This window comes from Myotis nattereri (assembly GCF_964212035.1).
Source record: "Myotis nattereri genome assembly, chromosome: 11".
In the NCBI taxonomy this organism is placed as follows: domain Eukaryota; kingdom Metazoa; phylum Chordata; class Mammalia; order Chiroptera; family Vespertilionidae; genus Myotis; species Myotis nattereri.
Window position 1 is genome coordinate 54,310,594 of NC_138086.1, and position 23,842 is coordinate 54,334,435.

A 23,842-nucleotide genomic window follows, 5' to 3' on the forward strand; every position below is an offset into this window, starting at 1 on the left:
TAAACATTGTTTTTCCTCTAAGTCTGCATACAGCATTTCTATTACATGAATGGCAAAGTGGAAAAATATGTTCAGGGTTTCACTTTGATTCCCACAGCTTCTCTAGTCAGAGGCTACATGCCTATTTGGAATTATTATCCAAAGTGTAATTCCTCTCAAATGAATTAACAAATGGTATACTACCATTTTTCTTGCAATCATGTATTTAAAGGACACGGCAAGCCACCGTTGCTCCTGTGGAAAATGAAATTAGTTCCTCGGACAGGATACAACCAGTGCCGTGTTAATCTAACCCTCAGCTGTTAATGATTTGTGCAAGGATTCCCCTTGATGCTGAGGCTTCAACTGAAATATTGTTTTAAGAGTTTCTGTTAAATCCTCCTCGTCTTTTGCCGAGGGATGGATCGGAGTGGGTCCTGAGGACCAGCCCTCCTCCCTGCTTACATCTGTGTGATTTTAAGAGCAATAAAATAAACAAAAATATCTTAAAATTTTATTTTCAGATCATTTGCTTTGCTGAGATCTTTTAGACAAAAGGCTATGTTAGATAAAAATCCACTGTAAAACTTATAAAACTGAACACATTTCATAATTTAGAACTGCTGTTCACACCTACCAGAACAAAAAAGAATCCATTTGCTGTCCTCATTCAAAATATAACTATAGAAAAATATGCTCCAGATTCAAGTTCACAACCTTTTACCTTTCTTTCAAAGGGCATCAGAGCTTGTGTTAGCTTAAGGAGTGTTATGAAGAGTGGAATGTGAAGGAAAAGAATTGCATCTCTCTCTTTCTCTCTCTCTCTCTCTCTCTCTCTCTCTCTCTCTCTCTCTCTCTCTCTCTCATTCTCCTCATCTTCCTTATACTTTGGGGATTTTTTTTAGCAAAAATATATTTCTGGTTCTTGCATATCCTGTTATAACTTTGTACTATCTTAAAGGCACACTGCTGAGCAGAATTATAGTACTGAGGATGCAATTCATATTTCCAGTAGTTGCAATGTTATGATAAGAGAAAAATCAAATTTCACTTTAACCAAAGTCAAACTTGAAAAAGTAAAAGAAATGTTGAAGCATTCATTCAACTTGATGTCTCCCAGAGTGTTTAATAAATCCATTTCAACTCAACAGAATATGTGATCCATGATTGCACCTAAAAGGTATTTCTCAGTTACCAATTTATTTTCCAATTTCCACAAACTAAACACTTAACTTTCTCAGAATAAACTACAGTAACCAAATGGGTATTTTTTAATAACCAAATGTACATATCCTTAAAGTATGCTGGGTGATTTTCTTGTTCAATTCTATTCAAGGGAGAGATGAAATAGAGGATATTACTAGTATGTATAATTGTAAATTCTTATTTAGGGTATTCTTAGAATTAACTGAAAATAACTTGAGATATAGCCTCAGTTTGTGAAACAATGTGCAACCATGAAAGAAATTTGACTTTCAGGTTTACTTCCTCTCTAGACAATTTTATGCAATTGTGTGAAATGATCTCACCTTTTCTCACATATCTTTAAGTTTTTGTTTTATTTTATTTTTTAAAATCCACCTTGGTTTCCCACTGGGCGGTTCATGGAAACATTCCTAAGTAATGAACACTGGTCAGAAGTAAAGCTCTTAAAACAGTAAAAGCAGCAATGGGTGGGAAGTAGGAATGAGAACATTCATCAACAACACAAAGCTAATGCTTCTAAGGGAATCTTCCCTCATCCTCTGCCTCTTGAGTAATCCTCATGGGTTTCTCCTCTACACACATTATAATTTACTCTTTCTAAAAAGTAGTAGGTGTGGGGGTCCAGAATGAGTCACCCAAGTGTTCCCCTGTGGTATGTAGATTGTTTTGAGCTAAAGTCAGCTTTAGCTGCAAGCTCAAGAGAAAGTTCTCTCCCTCGCCCCTGGTATACCTAGAAGAATTTGAATTAGATGTCTTGCCCATAAGAAATTATCAGATAACTATTTTTGATCTACCTATAGAGCAGGATAAACTGCTATTTGTTAAGGTGCTGCTCTTCTTTTTATCTCCCAGTGACCCTTTGAAGCCCCCAAGGCACCTCACCTTGTGGAAGAGTATGATCCTTCAAGAGAAGTCTATGCCTAGACTTCAGAAATGACTCAGAGTTCACCACTTTCCAAGCAGAGGGAAACATGTGTGACCTCTGGGCAATGGCAAGAAATAGATTATGGAAGGAACAAACACTGCAAAAGGGCGGAAGGCATTAAGGGACCAGAAGCAAACATGGGTAGGCCCAGACCTCCACGGATCAGGGAAGGGATTCATACATTATCCTCAGGCAAAATGGAACCTGTAAAGAGTTTTCACCAGATTCACATTATGGAAATGTTTAGCTACAAATGGCCCATAGACAGGGTACCACATAGGAGACCACTGTAGTGATCCAGTTTTATGGGATTTTGACTAGGGAGTATCTGCACATCAGATTTCTATAGTAAGTCAAATGAATAACATTCTTTGGACACAAAATTAAAGGGACACCAATTAGCTCAGTAATCAAAGTAAATAATATTTAGAGCTGTCTTTTGTAATGAATGAAAAGAAAAATCCATAATGAACAAAATATCAACATTTTATATAATGACAGTAACTGAATTCTTTGGAGACATATGTGTAAATAAATTCATTTTCCATCATATTTGAGAATTTTGGTTGATTCCTTCAGTGTTGCTAACCAACTAATTCACCTTGGAAGCTGAGATAGAACACCAGCTGATATCGATGTTAGTGCATCATCCAAACGACCTGGGGGCTTCCCTTTGCTGATCCAGCTGACAACTAGTTCAAGCAGCATCAAGGAAATGAAAAATGGAGTTGCCTGGAAAGAAAATTGTAGAAAAGAGATGCTATTGTGCTCAGTCTAAAATTCTCTTACATTTCCTCATTAGTCATTCCAGAAGTGGCGATCCAGAGTGACATTTTATAGAAAGAGAAGGTACACACCTTTCCTAGAGGATCATTTTCTCCTAACAAATGAATTTGATTATTTCAGACGTATACTAAACAGGTGCTCCATTCTATCAACTACTTTGGAAATAAAATATAAACAGATGTAACCATGATAATTGCACCAAGAACATAAGAGTAAGAGGGACATGTTACAAATTAGATCTAAAAAACACATTTTAAAATAAGTGCAAAAATCACAAGTCTATTGTACATATAACGAAGCTAGACTCACTTTAAAAAGTAGTCCTTAAAAATGTACACACTTCTAGCTTTTCATATCAGTATTACAGAAATGACAAAGTTAAAACTGTAGGAACAAAGAATATTCTGAGTATTTCAAAGAATAAGGTCATTTTAAGTGTTTGAAATATCACTCAAGTTTTATTTGTTCAGCTTTATTTTTATTTTATATAATAGATATTTTTAGGATCCACTACCAATGACCAAATATTGGACTAGGTTTGGTGTTACAATATAAAAAAATAATGATGTTTAATGCATAACCCATGACACAGACAGGTGGTGAAGGCTTGGGGCAGCAGCTGGGGCCACATAGAAGAGGTCAATGGGGGAAAAGGAGGACATATGTAATACCTTCAACAATAAAGTTTTTTTTTTAATATTGATTTTTAAAGACATAAGTATCACTTTTTTTTTCTTAAAAAAATCAGAAGGTAAGAGTAATATCAAATCCTGAAAAAAAGTTATGGGTTTCACTCATTTGGCAGCTGACCATGAATTTTACAATTTTCAAAAATTAAACTACCAAGAACATTTTCTCTGATGTCATTTTTTTCTCTTCTATTTCTGGTCTGAACTAGTAAGTGTTATAGGAACTTTGACAGGGTGGGGAACCTCAGTATTCAAGTTCTAATTCTGGATATTTCCATTGCCAATCATAGCCAGGAACCAAAAGTGAAAAGTGCCTCTAAACACTTCAGAGTTTCAAATAAAACTTGATTCAAGTTCATAGTTAGGAAGTCAGAGTTGGACTCAGTCAGCTGTGTATCCATTCTGCAGAACTACTCCACCAAATTAAAGAGGGAACAGTTTCCTGGGAGGTAGTAGACAAGTTTACCCTTGGAAAACAAAATTGTTACAAAGTTTACTGATATCAGCTTCTGTCAGCTAAATTTGTAATGTCACTGTGTCCAGGATAACTTCTGTTGTATTCTGGAGTGACATATCAAGGGAAAGGGAGTTTAATAGAAGATGATGATGGATGTTATATGGAAATTCAGTTCAAACAGAAATTCTACTTTTGCTCCATGTCTTTATGAAATGGAATTCATTTTATTAGAATTTCATAATTTAAAGAGTGAAAGTAAACCAAACCTCAAGATGTGTTTGACTTCTTAAGAAAAAGCAAGAGCAGCCTCTTCCAAGAGAGTCTCACCTGTTTTACATAATCAGGCACCTCTTCCAGGGTTTGGAATGACGTTTCATTGGGCTTCATCACGTAAAACATCATGCGGATTCCCTGGGAAAGGGAAACGTCCCCTTGGGCTTCTGGGTTCTTCATCTCTGCCCTGGTCTGCTTCCCAGCTGGAGAATATTTGTGATTCCGTGGTTTAAGCCAGAGGCTGGACAGAGAGGACAAGACGTGCTTCACAGAACAAGCCCTTTGTCAAAGCACGGCTGGAAACAAAACTCCGCAGAGACACGCACACAGCAGATCCTGTGCAGAGACAGGAAAATACTGGGATCCAGAACCAGTTCAAAGTTCAGTGGGCGCTGTCCCAGGAACCTGGCTTGTGGGGGAGGAAGAGGGTAAGCCTGCCCAAATCAAAGATAAACAGTGGAGTTTGGCTCTCGGTGAACTGATTAAAACAAGATAAGCAAAAGAAAAGCACAGATACCTCCTTGGAAAGTGGAAATTCACTCTGAAAAAGTGGGCAGAAACTGAAGACTCAAATCCCATGAAGAAAATTCATTTTTTTCTCCCTTTTGAAATTCCCAGGGGGTTCAAGTTTGTTACCTCCCCTCAGAGTCATATTTTCTCAAAGGATAGAGTGCTCTCATCTTATTTAACAAGACTAAGCTTGAAAGTCAATAAGCACTGAATGTATCATACTGGTATCTTTCTGGAGCTGTATCATGTTAATTTTGAAGTGCTGCAAACTAATTTAGAGGTATTTGGCTCCTTACATTGTTTAATAGAATGTTGGCTTAGTCACATCTCTATGGTTCAATGAATGGGGCCTAGCTGATTGAAAAAGCTCCCAGGATGGGGCTATGATACCTCATCTGTGTTTTCCAAGAGGAGCTTCAATGATTAGTTTCTAACAGGGAGACTAGAGGACATTTATTGCATCACTAGTGAAGGAGGGAAGCTTCAACAGCCTCTGGCCTTCACCTAGAATGACTGTACTCATCCTTTGGCTACCACCTAATCTTTTATTTTAAACATGTTGATATAGATTTGATCAAACTATTAATACTAGATTTGATCAAACTATTGTTTTAGGGGGAAAAATAGAAACTATAGATAAGCAACAAATAAATTACTACTCAAAGACACAGTCAGTTTCGCTATCTCATTTTTAGACATGAGCAGAGCAAGGACAATGGGCCAGGTACAGAAACACCGGGGCGGAAAGTCCTGAATGCCTAGCAAGGGGCAAAAATGGGAAAACAAGAACCTCACCCCCAGGGTAACTGTTCTTCCCCTCGCACAGTGGTCGGCAAACTGCGGCCCCTTGAGTGTGGCTCTTCCACAAAATACCACGTGCGAGCGCGCATGTACAGTGCGATTAAAACTTCGTGGCCACACTCAAGGGGACAAAGAGCTGCATGTGGCTCACAAGCCGCAGTTTGCCAACCACTGCCCTAGCATATGACTGGTCAGTTTGGACCCCTGATCTTTCAGATCACTGCTTAGGCATTTCAGACCCCCCCCCCCCTCCCGCCCACCTTCTCCTCCCTAAAGATAACATCTAGGCCTCAGCTGTATTTCAGCCCCAGGCTCCAAAAAACAGCAAAACCTAACAAGTGATACCTTAGTTGCCTCAGGACCAACTACCCGCCCTGGCACCGTCCAACCAGGACCCTGAAAGAGAACACCTCGGAAGTTGATGAATATTCTATTAAGTCCCTCCCCTGAGACCTTCCCTAAGATTTCTATCTGCAAGAGGGAGATCAATATCCTCAGGACAGAGAACCAGTGTGCGCTCTCCCTGCAAGGAGCACACCCATGCCATTCCCTTCCCTTCCCTTCCCCCATAGGCTTGTATCCCCTAACTCTATGGGACCCCACAAGACTTGCAACCAGGGCAGCAATGGGCAGTGGCGGCTCATCCTGTACTAACCCTCTGAATCTCTCTCTTCAAAGCCCCCTTTTCTCTTACTTCTCAGTAAACCAAAGCAGCCCAGTCTAGGTTTTCCTATTGCTGCTTCTAGACCCTTCCTTATTTTACTGTCCTAAATACATTTTTGCTGCAATACCCTTTGGCTCAGTGCTGTGTAGCTCTTCCCTTTGGATATCCCCATCTTCCATCCCCTTTTCCTTAAATAAATTCCATTTTTCTTTAATCACCACCTGAGATGACTACTATTTAGCCTACCTTCATACCACCTTTCACCTGTGACTTAGTGTTGCTAAAAATTGTGCAGCAAAAACCACTGGGCTTATAAAGAAAATGGGATTACGATGCAATACTAAAAAGCTTTGTAATGACTCATGAGGAAAAAAAAAAATCAGAACCTAATAAAAATGGTAGCACATTTTTACACATGCATTCTTACATGAAAAAATGCAAAAACACTGCAATAAATATGCTGCTTTGTCTTGAAAAGGACCTGAAGTGGACACTGGAAAAGAATTACAAATTGTGAGTTAATGTGGAGTATTGCAAGGAGGCTGACCTGAGGTCAGACAGGAAGTTGTAAAACTAGATATGGATACATACCATGGCTCATAACTCATAGCTGAACTGACACAGGTAGACATTTAAGGCATGTGCACATGGGTGTATTTTTTGTATTCCTAAACCTTTCAGCTCAGTTGGGTTCAACCTTTGATATTCACCTGGTGTCTCTCTGACAAAATCACACGTAAGTATAGATGGCAGGCTCAAGTTATTCCCTAATATATTAATCTTGTTTGTAATAAACTTTCACTTTCAAAATGTTGCAGAATTAACTGTACTTTCAGATCATTCCCATGGCAAATGAATATATAGGAACATACATCCTATACAATAAAAGCCTAATATGCTAAGTCTGGTCATCCGGTTGTCCGTTCAACAATCAAAGCTCAATATGCTAATGATATGTTAAGGCCGCTCAACCCTGGTGGTGCACTGACCACCAGGGGGCAGTTGACCAGTCGCTATGATGTGCACTGACCACCAGGGGGCAGACACTCTGACCAGTAGGTTAGCTTGCTTCTGGGGTCCGGTCAACCAGGACTGAGTGAGACAGGCCGGACATGCCCTGGAGCCCTCCTGTGGCCCCTCCCTGGCTGGCCAACCTCCTGCATCCTTCTCTGGCCCCAATCATGCATCGGTGGGATCCCTTGGCATGGCTTGCACCCTCTCACAATCCAGGGTGAGGAACCCCTCCCCCACTTGAGTGCACAAATTTCATGCATCAGGCCTCTAGTATTTAATAAAACTGATCAGAAACAGATTAGGCACAGTGTTTTATTACTTGCTTTTTAAAATGTTTGAAATTATAAATGTAATGCACTTCAGGAGAAAAACATCCAAACAAAGCAGCAAATAAAGTAAAACGTAGTTGTACCTCTTCCTCTCAACACACACATATTCCTCCCTTCAACTTCATAAGAACAACTTGTCCTAGTGGGTATTTTGCCAGACCTGTTTTCCCTACAAAAGTTTTGATTATCATTATTATTACCATCATCATTTTAACATACACACATTGTTTAATTTTATTTCTAACAGGCTATATTAAAAATAAGATATAGCAACTTTCCTTCTTGGAGTCAACAACTTATCAGAAAGGTTCTTCCACTCAGTATATTGTTCTATAGCATGTTTTTTAAAACTGGCTGCTGAGGGTGTGTGTGTGTGTGTGTGTGTTATGTATTCCAAGCAGGAAAACAAAATCATTTTAAGTATTTAAAGTAGCAGAATTTGAATACAAAGAATTAATTACAGAGATGATGGAAAAGGTAAAAAGCCAAGTCTGAACAAAGGGACAATCCAGAGATTAATATCAATAGGAAGCCACTTGCATCCTTAAACCATAGGGACAAAAGGAGGAGGTTGTGTGAGTTGAGCTTAGGGAAAGTTAGAACCACAGTGAGCCTGTTTAGCAGGAGCAGAGAGGGAATGGGAAAAACTGCTGTGGCTTCTCCCTACCAACCAATCTCTCCGCAGTACTTACTGGCCTAAAAGAGTCAAAAGCCAGCTGAGAGAGGAGCATAGGAAAATAAGTCTGAGAGGCCCGTCCTTGGAGATACACAGTAAGAAAGGAGGAAGGAGAGAATGCATCTGAGAAAAAAGTCAGCCGAAGACCCTCACACCATCATAACTCACTTAACTGCTTCTCCATTGTTGTGCAATCAAGTGTAGTCTTCCAGTTTTAGTTAATAAATATAATGTATCAATGAACATCATAGTATAAATATCTTGTACATTTGTGCACATTTTCGCATTAAAGAGATTCCCAGCAGTGGAATTATGTGTTGAAGAGTATGTAAAATCTATGCTTTGACAGTTGCTGCCAGATTCTCTTCCAAAATTGTCTTTCACTGTTGCTAACACTGGCTACTATCAATCTCTTAAAGTTTTAGCCAATTGATTGGTTCACAATGTCATCTTGTTTTAGTTTGCATTTCCCTAGTGATTATGATAAACATTCCATTACATTTATTAGCGATTTGTTTTGCTTCATGCATGATTTATTTTAAAATATATCTTGCACATGATTTCATTTTATTGTCTTTCTGTATCTATCTATATATATAAAATAGAGAAATATGCTAATTAACCTGGACACTGTAATGGGTTGACCGGACAGGAGGAGGTTGCATGCCCAGCACTGGGGACAGGGCGAGAGGGGCCTCCGTGTGCCTGTGCTGGGGGAGGGCCTGATCAGCAGCGGCCATGGCTGCTTCAAGGGCCAGAGGGAGGCAGGGCTAGACTGGCAGTGGCCGTGTCCATGGCCGCTGCGGGGCCCAGTGAGTGAGGCAGGGCCGGACTGGCGACTCAAGGGTGGGCAGTGCCGCGCGATTTCGAATCGCACTGGGCTCCTACTATATATAAAAGCCTAAGAGATCATTATGACTGAATGACCCAATGGCCAGTCAACCGGTTGCTATGATGCACACTGACCACCAGGGGGCAGATGCTCAATGCAGGAGCTGCCCCCTGATGGTCAGTGTGCTCCTACAGCCAACCTCCCGTGGCTGGCCAACCTCCCGCAGTCCCTCCACCCGGCCAGCCCCAGATCGGTCCCCACTGGGATTGGGCAAGACAGCCCCAATTGCCAGCCAGGCTGAGGGACTCCAATTTGTGCACCAAGCCTCTAGTTGATTTATAAGCTATTTGCATTCTATACTTATGTATTTCTTTCATGCACGTGACAAATGTTCTCTCAGTCTTTATTTTCTTGTAATTGTATTACATATATACTCTCATACAGCAAGTGTAACTTCATGGGTGCCATTATCTTTTATTTTATTACTTCTGCTTTGCAGTCTTGCTTATGAATGTCTTCCTCACCACAATTCTATAAAAATAATCTATGTTTTCTTAAGAATGTTTGCAGGATTTTTGGGTTGTCCAAATTCCTTTGGTCACCTGGAGTTTAGTTATGTCTATGGTGTGAAGTCATTATTTCATGTTATACCTTCCCTATCCACCCTGGATGGATCACAGTTCTTCCCATACAATGAGTTAAACTCAGTAATGTTCATACTATTCTCTGCATATCTAGACTGTTTCCAGGCTTTCCACTCTGTTATCCTCACATGTCATATTCTTCTGCTGTTTCCATGTTGTCTTAGTTATTGTACTATTATAAAAATGGTAACTTGTTGAACAATTTCTAATGAATGAATTTTATTTTTCAAAATTTTAAAACTATATTTTTCACATTTGTTCAAATGTATCTATTTAGAATGAACTTGAAAGAATTCTATTAGTATTTTAATTGAAGCTTCATTAAAATAAATTCGTTTGGAAGAACTAATATCACAGGCACCCAATAAACTTGTCTGGAAAAAATAAACATAGATACTACATTTATTTATTTATTTATCTATTTATTTAAGTTCTTTATTGTTTAAAGTATTATATAAGTCTCCTTTTTCCCCCATTGACCATTCCTTGGCTGCCCCCCCCCGACTCCCTCGCACATGCCCTCATCCCCCAACCCCCATCTGTGTCCATTGGTTATGCTCATATGCATGCATACAAGTTCTTTGGTTGATTTAAATTTAGTTCTGTGTTTAAATGACACCAATGCTCCTCCCAGTCCTTGTATTCCTTATTTTCTCCATTCTTTTTGTTGTTCTGGGGTAAATTCTTTCTTTTCTTTTCTTTTTTCTTTTCTTCTTCTCTTCTCCCCCCCCCTTCCCTTCCCCTTTCTCTTCTTTCTTTCTTTCTTTCTTTCTTTCTTTCTTTCTTTCTTTCTTTCTTTCTTCTTTTTTCCAGAAGGTTACATATATAAGTGTATATCTTACTATAATATTTTTAACTTTATATAACTTGGCTAAATATAAAGTCTTTTATTCTAAAATTTACAACTCCCCTCCCAAAAAAAAATTCAACAGAGACAAAACAACACATTGATGGAAAATGTGTCAGGTGAAGCCACAGTTCATAGAATAGAGTGCTTTAAACCTATACCCAAACCAGAATGAGGAAGCCCAAGAGAGTGCCAGGTGCCTTCTTATCCAATTATCTATGTCAGATCTCTGCCCGGAGTTTCCTAGTCAATGGGGGCCTGCATGTAGTTGTAGTTGTAGTCTTATTTACCTATTTATTTATAAAGCTAATTAAAGTGTAAATGCTTGGGGAGAGCCTGATGCAAGCGACAAGCGTACCATGAAAATGCAAAACATGAAAACCTGCTACTCTTAGTGCTCTCAATTGCAAATAAATCAGCACAAACAATTTCTGAAGTTTTTTTGTATTGAAAAGACATAAAAAGAAAAACAAGTGATCAGAAATCTCTAGGGACTTTGATAACTGTCCATTCAGGAAGAGAAATCACAGCAATCTGAACAGAAACAGTTTAATATAAAGAACTGTCAGCTACAACAGGGAAATGGAGTAATGAGGAACTAATAAAAATTAAGCAAACTCTCAAGAATAGAGAAAAAGCAGATATTAGGAGCAGCCACTTCTTTCAGGGCTAGACTGAGGAATTTGCTAGAAATCATGTTGGAGGAAGTCATTGAGAGGATCAACCCTGAGCTAAACCCAGGTAAACGGGATCCTCACCCCCTCCCGTCTTTGGCATGTATATTCTGCCCACCATTCCAATAACTTAAGCTGTTTTCAAGGACACAGCCTTAAGCAAGCAATGTGTTGTTGACATGACTGAACCCAGTTAAGGCTTCTGTAGAAATTTCTAATACTCTGGCTGGGGGGTGTGGAGATCTAATGTTACTCCCTTGCTTATTTAGCCTGTCACCTGCCAATCCGGAATGCTACTCCTCTCTCTTTGGTCTTTCCTTACACTGGGCATAGAGGGGACAGTTTCAAATTTCACCCAGGAAGCTCCTGCAAGTTCAAACCAACAAATCAGCTCTCTAAGATGACTGTGAAAGCTGTTCACCAAGAGTATCTCAAGGAGGTTCCCTATAAAACCATCCAGATTCCATTTGTTTTCCATATCCATATATTGTTTCTGACCATTTCCATCTTTTGTTTTCTAATGCTTTCTAACTTATTTGCTCTAGCCTATACCTTGGGTATATTTTTCTTCAGTCTTCTCGCTCTAAATTAAATACTACAATGACATTATTTGTTTTTTTAAATTCTTCTCTTAACTCTCTTAGTTCCCCTATTATGTCTATCTCAGGGGTAGGCAACCTTTTTGAGAGTGCGTGCCAAAACCAGCAAAATCTCTGACTCAAAATTCTTCTGCGTGCCAACCCTAATTTTTTGAGAACATGTTAAGCCTACTTGATATCTCTTAAGGTGTACATATGTGAAGAACCTTGAAGAAATAAAATTCATTTGAGTGACAAAAACACAGTATATGATGATGAAAAATACGTTTATTTTTTAATGTATACATGTACACTGATAGTCCTACAGAAAACTTTATGACTCCGTTTGATATCATCAGTGGGACTTTTGCTGCTGCATCGCTGATGACAGAGATTTTACATCAGGTTTATATCTCGTGACCTTCAGAGATATGCACGAGCTACTACTTTCATCCATCAGGCTACTCCTATTATGAGACTTAACGAAATTCATCACTGAGAACAAAGATTCACAAGCATATGTGGATGAAACCAAAACACTGGTCGGATCTAGGAAGGTAAGGCAGAGGCATAGAAATTGCTCTTCCCCTCTCTCGTCAATCCATGTCTGTGGTCTTTAAGATAACTTGTTATGTAAAATTACTTATTTATCTAAGATGCACCTACACTGAATTTACCTGAAAAATAAAAAAGTCGATACTAAGAAAAAAACTGTAAATGGAAGATTATAAGAGAGAGTTTCGCATGCCAGCAAAAGTTACTGGAGTGCCATGTTTGGCACGCGTGCCAGGGGTTGCCCACCCCTGGTCTATCTCTTATCATGTAATCTTTTTTTTTCTTAAAATTTATTTCTTTGTGTGCATAAAACCTAAAATTATTTTTAATTTCCTAAGAGGTAATACTCAAAGTATGTCCTTCATCTATGTTGGCAATTTCTTCCCCACCCTCATTCCCAAATAGCCCTTCAATGGTTACATATCTTCGAATGCTTCATTTTCCCTTTAAAAAGATGTGATAACTATTCCTTGATATTATACCTCCAGGTAAATGTGGCACTTTGGAGTTTAGATATATCTTAAGTTGAAGGAATGGAGGAGAAGCTATAAACATGGTCAATCTCCATCAGGCCCTGAATATTTACTTTTCTTTTTCCTGAATGCTTTTTCAGTGAGTTGGAACTGTGGTAATTATCTTAGTTGTCTTCTCCTTAACCTCCAGTCTTACAAAAAGACATGCCACGACCCTTTAATACAGTTCCTCATGTTGTGGTGACCCCCAACCATAAAATTATTTTCGTTGTTACTTCATAACTGTAATTTTGCTACTGTTATGAATCGTAATGTAAATATCTGATATGCTATATGTGTTTTCCAATGGTCGCGACCCACAGGTTGAGAACTGCTGATTTAAGGTATTCCTCCTGTGATTTTTACTTTTTCAGGCTGTGGAGTGCTCATGACCTATTGCAGAGGGGTTCCAGTCAAAAGATTTGTCTATTGGTTTTGGACACTTGGACAATTGGGGGAAATGTTTACAGAAAAGCTTCTAAGTCCATGGGCTTTTTCTTTTGTGAGAAATTCTATTCTCTCCAACATGCAGGATAACCCATTCTCCTCTGCTGTCATTGGCCCTAAAGGCCCAAATGCTTCCTAGTAGGGTGGGTCTATCTGAGCCCTAGTACTCACTACCAGGCCTGACCACACAGATTACAGGGTTCATCCACTGGAGCAGTGGCATAAATTGGGTTGAATAAGCAGCTCATGGTATAGACATGTTTCTATTAAGTGTTAAATAAAACCCATTAAAGTGAATGTCAAGGTGGAAGCTAGGAAGGAGACTCTCACCTTTGCCTTGGTGCTCACATATCTCCAGCCTTTACCCTTCTGAGTGAGAGGACATGTAGTTCTTATCCAAGAAGCCCTTATGACCTCATTCAACATTAATTACCTCTATAAGGGCCCTACCTCCAAACAGAGTCATATTGGGCATCAGGGCTTCAACAGATAAAGTTGGGGGGCGCAATTCAGTCTGTAACACCTCACCATATATCCTTCTTTTTAATCAGCTGAGTCAATTTTGGGGAATGGGGCTTAAAACCTCTTGCATCACTAGGTTGAAAAGTTTATTTTTCTAAGATTACAAAAACAATCTATGTTCATTGCAGAAATATAGGAATATGCAGAACATGTTTAAGAAAAAAGGTCATCATAACCCTATCAATCAGATTAGAGCTTCATTAATATTTTAATCTTGCATTTAAGATTTTTTTACATAGATGAGTTCATACTCTATGTGTAATTTCTGGTCCATTTTTTTTTAAATTTGGAAGCCACATGATAAATGAAAAGCCTCAAAGTAGAAGATGTGTTCATCTCCAAATTATTACTTGAGGGGACCTACCCATCCACTAGGACATTAAATACAATTTAAACTTGTAATGTGTTATGTATTTCAGTTATTATTTGAGGATAATTTGCTATTTGAGGTGAAAGGTGCTCTAACTAATACAAACACAAAAGCATTGGAGGGTTCTAAACAGAAGAGTCACATAATCTTACATAGTATTAAAACCATCAGTCTAGTTTCTGTATGAAGAACAGATTTCCGGGGAGTGGAACCAGGGCCTGTTCAGAAATGACTGATATGGTCCAGGCACCACACATCTGTGACTTTCACAAGTGCAAAGATTCTAGATACATTAGGATGCATAGTTTAAAAGGTTGATTTAAGCAGATGAAAGAATGGAGTTATTTAGTACCGTGAACAAACTGGGGTATTTGGCTTTAAACATTAGGGGATGACTGCAGACCTCTAAGTGGAGATGGTTCCAGCAGTTGGATATATAAATCTGGAGTTCACAGCTGAAATAGGAGAATTAGCTATGAGTAGATAGAAAAGTACTGATTAGAATAGCTATAAGCTAAACATAAGGATGATTTCCATATACAGACTCTTCAACCATGTTCAGGAGCTTCATTTCTAATTTGAAAATCATATCTATTATATTTATTTTTCTTGTATGGCAATTGTAGTTGAAATATAGAACAAATATTACAATTTGAACATTACTATGAGTAATCTTATTATATAAGTAATGGAAGTTCATGTCCTATTCCTATTTTAATATACAGCACAGTAAGCATATGTTTTAATATCAAGAAACTGCCAAACTGTTCTCCAGTGTAGGTTCTCTTTCGTGTTCCCATCAGTATTAGAGTTCCAGTTGCTCTGCATGTCTTCTAGCTCTTGGTATATCCAGGCTTGTTTTTGTTTTTCATTATATATTTTCAGATCTACTAGTACAGGACTGCATAATTTGGGTAAGATATTGTTGTCATAATACAAAGTTCACTATTTTCATTTCTATATATTTTGAGTCCATTTTAAAAAGAATATAGCTACATTGCCAAAATTTTAATATTGTCTCCAAGAGTCTTTGAATCCTTTGTATTAATACTTTTCATTAGAAAATGGCACCATGTGAAACTTAAATCAATCTTTCTATTTTCTTAGATCAGATTTTATTACTCTTGGCCAAAGTCCTTTCCATGACTTAGAAGGCAAAGATCAGGTAGAACATGATCCTTAAAGAAATTTATGGCATATATTTGAGTTCAGAGAATAGAAAACAAATACGATTTCAGAAGTTATTTCTTTAAAATCCCATCAAGCCAGTACATCTCATTGTTATTTTAGCAGTAGTCTGTGCCAAGAGAGCAACTCAAGGTGCTGTACACATATCAGTGTCAGAATATATGTAACTTGCTCTTTATAGGATTGATTTTGAGTCAAAGTTGGAATTAATCCAAATGCACAGGGCAGAACAAAAGAATGTGGGAGATCTCAAGAGTATTTTTTTGAAATAACTCATGAGATTCTCCACAAAGAGAAGAATTTATTTTGGAAAATATATTTGGAAAACACAAAATAACATATATGTGTGTGTGTGTGTGTGTGTGTGTGTGTATATCTTAGAGAGAAATGTATATTTTAAAGATTCTGACAAGTCCAGCAAATAAATTTATTTATTTGCTCAACTTGCAATTTATCAATGATAATTTACTAAAGAATTACTGTTAATCTAATACTTGCGAACACCTGTGAGAAAATGTGTTACATGGGGATTTCTGTCTCACTTACGGTCTCTATAGGGCCATTTCTCTGTTTGGGAAAGAATGGACACCTACCTTTGGTAATGGGAATTAATGACCATGATCTGAGGGAAAAATCACCATAAAAGACTTGTATGTGCATGTAGTATAGTGTTCTATACTACATGCAAAAGTGTGTTTTTAATAACACCAGCAGATCAGACAAAGTCCTTTCCCTAAATATCCATCACAGAACCTGCAGCCTGCTGTTGAAAAGACCTGTGAACCTTCTTTTATGAAACAGAGTTGAAGCAATTCATCGTAGACATAAATCCAGTTCTTATCATTCTCTAGGACATGTGGTTAGGAATTTCTCTCTCGTTTCAGTACCAAGAATAATATGTTTCTCCTGAACAGCATTTGTGCTATTTAATTTTATGGATGCTATGAATCACCTACCTAATCATGTTTCCCACTTCAGATGGTTTAATATGTAGCTTAGTGCTAAATTTAGGGCATAAATCTGGCAAGTGTATAAGATTCTAGTGGTGGCATACTAAACTCACCCCTGAATTCACAGTGATTCTTGTTGGTGTTTTCCTTGCTTAATTTTATCACCTATTTCTCTCTGTTTTATGATAAAGCTTTATCGAGTGTATTGGTGTAAGATGCATATATTTCTTCTTGTCATGTGGCAAATAATTTTTTAAAGTTTCAGTCAAATTAGAGATAGCATCTAGGCCTCAGTTGTATTTTGGCTCCAGGCCCAGAAAAGGAGCAGAACCAGATGAAGTGATGCCATGGCTGACATCAAGACCAGCTGCACTGATCAACTGCCCCTCCCCCCACCTCAGCCCAGACCAATCAGGAGAGACTACAAACCTTACCGAGACCCCAACTCCCTTAGTCCCATGAGTAATGATTTCCCCCCATATAACCCATTCCCCGGAAGCCGTACTTGAGCCAGGTCTCTTAGTATTAGTTCACCTGTGTCTTAGCACAGGCCACTTCTTACAAATCAACCCCTACTTTCTTTGCTGCACGCTCCTGCTTGTGTCTTATTGGGCTTTGATGTGGACCCCTTTACTCTGGCGACACTAGATGGAATAGCCTACTACTCACCTAGGTTATGGGCATTGCCTATTGTTTCTAGGCTACAAATCTACACAGCATGTGACTGTAGGCAATTGTAACACGTTGGTATTTGTGTATATAAACTTAAAAATGGGTATGGTAAAAATACGGTCTAAAAGATTAAAAATGGTACAGCAGTATAGGGCACTTACCATGAATGAAGACTGCAAGATTGGAAAGTGCTCTGGGTGACTCAGTGAGTGAATGATAAGTGAATGTGAAGGCCTAGGACAGTGATGGCGAACCTTTTCAACTCGGTGTGTCAGCATTTTGAAAAACCCTAACTTAACTCTGGAGCCGTGTCACATATAGAAATTTTTTGATATTTGCAACCATAGTAAAACAAAGACCTATATTTTTGACATTTATTTTATATATTTAAATGCTATCTAACAAAGAAAAATCAACCAAAAAACTGAATTCGTGTGTCACCTCTGACATGCGTATCATAGGTTCGCCATCACTGTACACCAAGCACGTCAAACTCACGGTCTGCGGGCTGCATACGGACCACAACAAATGATTTTGCGGCCCAGCCAATATAACGATATGTAAGAAACGTTTTAATAAAAATTTCATAACTGAATTTTTACAATATCCTGTTTTATATAATCCTATCTAATAAAAGAGAAACATGGTAATTAGCTGTGCCTCCACTACCCTTCCCATTGGCTAATCAGGGCGACATGCAAATTAACTGCCAGCCAAGATGGCGGCCGGCAGCCAGACAGCTTGAAGCGAACGTGAGGCTTGCTTGCTTCAGTGACGGAGGACTCCAACGTTCCCGCCTGCTGCTGCCGGCCTCTGAGCTTGCAGTTTGAAACATTGTTACAAATATAGAAGCTAAACAAAACCCCAGAAACCTGCTTTCAGCTAGCCGGGATCTCAGAGCTGGAGTTGAAACAGTGTTTTGATTGCAGAACCCAAACAAACCAGATACCTGCTTTCAGCAGCTGAGGCCTAAGAGCTGGAGCCCAGCCTCAGAGCTAAAGCTGGCCCAGAATAAAAAAGAAAAAGAAAAAAAGGAGCGGTTGGGAGCTTCAGTCACCTGCCAGCCTGAAAACAGCCCTAAGCCCCTCACCCAGACTGGCCAGGCCCCCCAGTGGGGACCCCCATCCTGAAGGGTGTGTGACCAGCTGCAAACAGCCATCATCCCCTCATCCAGGCTGGCCAGGCACCCCAGTGGGGACCCCCACCCTGATCCAGGACACCCTTCAAGGCAAACCAGCTGGCCCTCACCCGCGCACCAGGCCTCTATCCTATATAATAAAAGGGTAATATGCCTCCCAGCACCGGGATCAGCGGAGCCGCAAGGCCTCCTAGCACCAGGATCAGCGTTACGGGGCAGCGCCCGAACCCCCTGTGTGTGACAGGGGGTGGGGCCATAACCTCCCTATCTGCCCTGCTCTGTTCCTGACAGGGTGCAGCGCCCCAACCCCCTGATCAGCCCTGCTCTGTGCCTGATAGGGAGGAGCTCCCCAACCCCCTGATCACCCTGCGGCTCTGTGTGTGACAAGGTGCAGCACCCCAACCCCCTGATCGGCCCTGCTCTGTGTGTGACAGGGTGTGGCGTCCCAACCTCCCCCCCACCCCCAGGGGCCCTGCTCTGTGTGTGACGGAATAGAGCCATAACCTCCACATCGGCCCTGCCCTGAGTGTGAGAGTGGCGGCGCCCCAACCCCCTGATCGGCCCTGCTCTGTGGGTGATAGAGGGCTGCGCCCCAACCCCCACCCCACGGGCCCTGATCTGTGTGTGACGGGGTAGAGCCATAACCTCCCCATCGGCCCTGCCCTGAGTATGACAGGGTGCGGCGCCCCAACCCCCTGATCCGCCCTGTTCTGTGTGTTACAGGGGGTGGTGCCCCAACTCCCCTATTAGCCCTACTCTGTGTGTGACAGGGGGGAGCTCTTCAACCCCCTGATCGGCCCTGCTCTGTGTGTGACAGGGGGAGCTCCTCAACCCCCTGATCGGCCCTGCTCTTTGAGTGACAGGGAGGAGCTCCTCAACCCCCTGATCGGCCCTGCTCTGTGCGTGACAGGGGGGAGCACCCCAAGCCCCTGATGGGCCCTGCTTTGTGCGTGACAGGGGGGAGCTCCCCAACCCCCTGATCGGCCCTGCTCTGTGCGTGATAGGGGGGAGCTCCCCAACCCCCTGATTGGCCCTGCTTGTGAGTGACAGGGGTGAGCTCCTCAACCCCCTCATCAGCCCTGCTCTGTGCATGACAGGGAACAGAGCCCCAACCCCCTGATTGGCCCTGCTCTGTGCATGACAGGGGGTGGTGCAACAACCTCCCCATCGACCCTGCCTTGATTGTGACAGGGGGCGGTGCCCCAACCCCCCAATCGGCCCTACCCTGAGCGTGACTGGGGGTGGCATCGCAACCTCCCGATCCGCCATGCTCTGTGCATGACAGGGGGCGGCGCCCCAACTCCCCAATCGGCCCTGCACTGAGCCCGACTAGGGGCTGCACCTAGGGATTGGGCCTGCCCTCTGCCACCGGGGAGCAGGCCTAAGCCAGCAGGGTGTTATCTCCCGAGGGGTCCCAGACTGCGAGAGGGCACAGGCCGAGCTGAGGGATCACCCCCTCTCCCCCGAGTGCACAAATTTTTGTGCACCGGGCCTCTAGTTAATAATAATGAGCTACAATGTTCGCTAATGACTGATTACTATAATCGTGTTGCATTCATTTCCCTTACGCATCTTACAAATGAATGCACCATTTCTCTCCACTAATACTAGCAGCAAATATTTTAACAACCTATTGCCATGTCATTAGTCTTGGAAGACTTGTTTGGTGTGTGCAACAGAAATATTTCGCTTTCGGAGACCAAGAAAATAGGTTTATTTGCATTACGCTTATTAACTTGTGCAGTTACTCAGTGTCTGGTAAGTAATGTTCAAGAAAAAATATTTTTATTAAAATGTTCTATTATTTTATGTTAATGATTACTCATTTATTTCAGCCCTTTGTATTCAGAATGTCTGTATCAAAATAAACCTACATTTCTATTGAAATTGAAGATTTTGTGTGTTTTTTGTGGCCCACATTGACTTAAACCTTGTTTATTTGGCCGTGCTAGCCTTTGAGTTTGACATGCTTGCTGTACACAATGAACTCTAGTATCACACAAACATGTGAGTAATGTGTTGCTCTTGGACTTTACCACAGCTATGATGTCACTAGGCAATAGGAAATGTTCAGCTCCATTATAATCTTTGGAATTAGCACTATGGACTGAACTGGCATTAAGCAGCACATGACTGTAACAAATGTTTGTTTTCTAAAATTTAGATACGTCCTGAATCCTCTTACTCTCACATCCATTTATCTTCAAGTCTTGTCTATTGTACTCCTGATACTGGCCACGAAGATGTCTCTTTCCTACCTGGGCCCTGTATATCAGAGCTATAGGGAGAGCAAGAGCAAGGAGCATGTTTGAAGCATCAAATTCCAAGGATTTCCCAACTTTACAGATCTTACAATACTATGGCAAAATTTGTTTATCTAAGACTGTACAATGCCCTACTCTGAGCATTCATGACTTGAGTAGTGGATTAGGAACCTTGATCACACCTGCATTAGGGCAGAGGCCTCTAAACCCAATCCCAGTGGCAAAGAGAGCATAGCTGGTAGGTTCCAGTTCCATATGAGCTCCCGCCTGCAGCTCAGTCTCTACAACTATGCAGGGATGCCGGAAGTGTTCTTACTTAAAAATGCATCAAAATATGATCTGTACTAGCCTTTCCTGGTTTTCATCTCTACCATTTTCGATATTCTTTTAAGATAATAAAAACATATACTACGCTGCTGTAAAAAGGAAGGAACTCCTACCATTTGCAACAGCATGGATAGACCTGGAGAGCATTATGCTAAGTGAAATAAGTCAGTCAGAGAAAGATAAATATCACATGATCTCACTCATTTGTGGAATATAATGAACAACATAAACTGATGAACAAAAACAGATCCAGAGACAGACCATCAGACCATCAAACCTCAGAGGGAAGGTAGGGGAGGGTGGGGGTAGGGGGAGAGATCAACCAAAGGACTTGTATGCATACAAGTATATAATATAAGCATAACCAATGGACACAGACACCAGGAGTGTGAGGGCATGAGTGGGGGGGTTGGGGGGGGGCAAGGGGAGGATAAGAACACATATATAATACCTTACTCAATAAAGAAAAAAAATGTTTGGCAGTTTTGTATAAACTTTCCTCCAATTTAAATAAATTTCTCTTAAATGTATTTGTATTGTTCCTTGAAAACAATTATATATATTTCTTAGAATTTCTCTTTTTTCAGAAAGCATATCTGGCATTTCATGTACTTAATACTTTACCTCTGAAGCACTGAATATTTCTGAGTCTGCAAATACATAGATATGTGGTGTCTTTTTGATAAGTCAACATATCTTGAGGTAAATCAGTAAACAATGGCATTCCTCCTACAAGGACAGTATGGTTCCCTATCTCTATTAAATTTTTAAATACACATATCATTTGCTATTCCTAGGCCAGTGGTCAGCAAACTGCGGCTCGACAAACTGTGGCTCGCGAGCCACATGTGGCTCTTTGGCCCCTTGAGTGTGGCTCTTCCACAAAATACCGACTTATGCGCATGGACCACAAAGATTCTATCGCACTGTATGTGCGTGCCCGCACGTGCACGTGGTATTTTGTGGAAGAGCCACACTCAAGGGGCCAAAGAGCCACATGTGGCTCGCGAGCCACGGTTTGCCGACCACGGTTAACTGATATCAAAAGAAAAACACAGATGTCTTAAAGACAAAGAACCTCCTCTTCATCTCAAAGAAAGCAATACTGGTTCCAATGGTGAGTTCATGGCAAACTGATTTTTAATATTTTTTTTATTCATTCAGGGACACTTTAAGTTATGCATTTTATAAATTAATTAGCCATTTGTTATTTGTATTTAAATTATTTCAGTATACATTAAACACTTATCCTTGTTGTGTTATTTTTAATTACCACCTGTATATAGACAGTAATACTGAGTATTCATTTATATTTATAATATAAAGTTTCTCCTTTAAACAATTTGATTAATTTTGAAATGAATTAAAGTCATTCAATAAACAGTTGTTCTGACAAAATGTTCAAAATTGAGAGTTGCTTAACTAAAGTTTGACTCATATTTTATTATCTCATTTAATCTTTATCTTATGAGGCATGCATTATTCTATTTTACAAACATGAGACCTTGGGGTCAAAAAGAGTAGCTAAACTATTCAAAGTCAATATATTTATAACTTTTAAAACTGTTTTTTTCTAAGTGAGAAATTTAATGAACTGAATGCTATTATTAACATAAAGGAAACCGTGTAATATATATGAAATAATCATTTTATGTCAGAAAAAATATCTCATGTTGGCAACAGGACAGGCCCTGAGGCTTCAAAGAGGCTGTCATATTCCATTCACCCCGATGACAGGCCCACAGGCACTTTGGTGAACATGCTAATTTCTCAGTATAAAGTGCCATTTCCCTGAGTGACCAGATTCAAAGATTAATATGCTCAAGGCAAATACAATATTTTTTACCATCACTGTACATGAAAGGTGACAAAGGTCAAAGCTAATATTGAGGCCCCTGCAGTTTTGTTAATGAAAATTATGTGAGCCCATCCTTGGAATTGAATGTGCTCAACTACTTAGCAGAAATGACTTAAAAGGGACACCAAGCAGGATATAGAATGTAGTCATTCTGACCAGTCTGGGAGGTGAAAACTGAAATCGTGATATCTGATTCAAACAATAGGAATATTAAAATTATATAATGTAAGTTAAATTTTTAAAAACTGGAATTTTCCCACCTACTAACTTCAGAATGTTTTTACATGATATACATTTTTTTGCATTCTGTTTAGTGGGAAGCAGTGAAGTATCTAAAAGGCAATGATATCCATCAAACTTGAGTGGGAGCAGACATTTATCACACATTGGAAGGAAGCAGTCATCTCGGCTATTTCTCACTCATCCATACTTCAAAACAGAGAACCCCCAGATGCTTCCTGTTTGAGGTTCTGAATGCTGGGCCTGAACTAAACGCAACTCATGACATGATGTGTAGTTGGAGAGAGGCAAGGCAGAGAGAGCAATGTGAAAGAAGCAGTCACTTATTGGATTTGAAATGCTATTTAGAACTGATCCAAAGCAATTTACTTCTATCATTTAACGTTATCTTAGAAAAGCAAAACAAGCTAACAAAAGAGAGAACATCCTTCAAAAAGTAACTCTCATACTGTTTGTCCAACTACTTGCAGATTATATCAAAACTGGAAGTGGTCTATTTTTAGAGATTTATATGACATTAATTATTAGTCTGGTTACCAGTGTAGCACAGAATCTTGGTATTGAGACTACAAAACCAAAAGCTGCACTTTGGCTAGCACCAATAGGTTAGATGTAGCTTTTCTCTTCCTACAGTGTGAGAGTGTGTGTGTGTGTGTGTGTGTGTGTGTGTGTGTGTGTTGTACTTCAAAAAACCGCATGGCACTGATATATCTAAGAGCAAATGGAATATGTTTAGATTAGGCCATCATGACTGAGACAAGTTGTTTGATAACTCTTCAAAATCAATGCTAAGTCAAGGCCTACTTTAGTCTCAACATGCCACATGATAAAATTCAGGCAGTCAGATTCATGTAGGTTGTAAGAATGTTAAGCATAATAGCTACTATCACTTGTACCTCAATTTCCTACAAGTTT

At 40.0% G+C, this 23,842-nt stretch overlaps 1 protein-coding gene across 1 annotated transcript in view; it reads right to left on the reverse strand.

Moving 5' to 3' along the window:
• AGMO (alkylglycerol monooxygenase) overlaps positions 1 to 4,495 on the reverse strand; it is a gene marked incomplete at both ends in the record, with an annotated part of 282,802 nt that extends 278,307 nt beyond the window's left edge. The window contains 2 exons of the mRNA XM_081101921.1: positions 2,712 to 2,842; positions 4,370 to 4,495. Coding sequence (XP_080958047.1) covers positions 2,712 to 2,842; positions 4,370 to 4,495 — 257 coding nt within the window. The remainder of the gene's footprint in view (positions 1 to 2,711; positions 2,843 to 4,369) is intronic.
• Between the last annotated feature and the right edge of the window lie 19,347 nt (positions 4,496 to 23,842).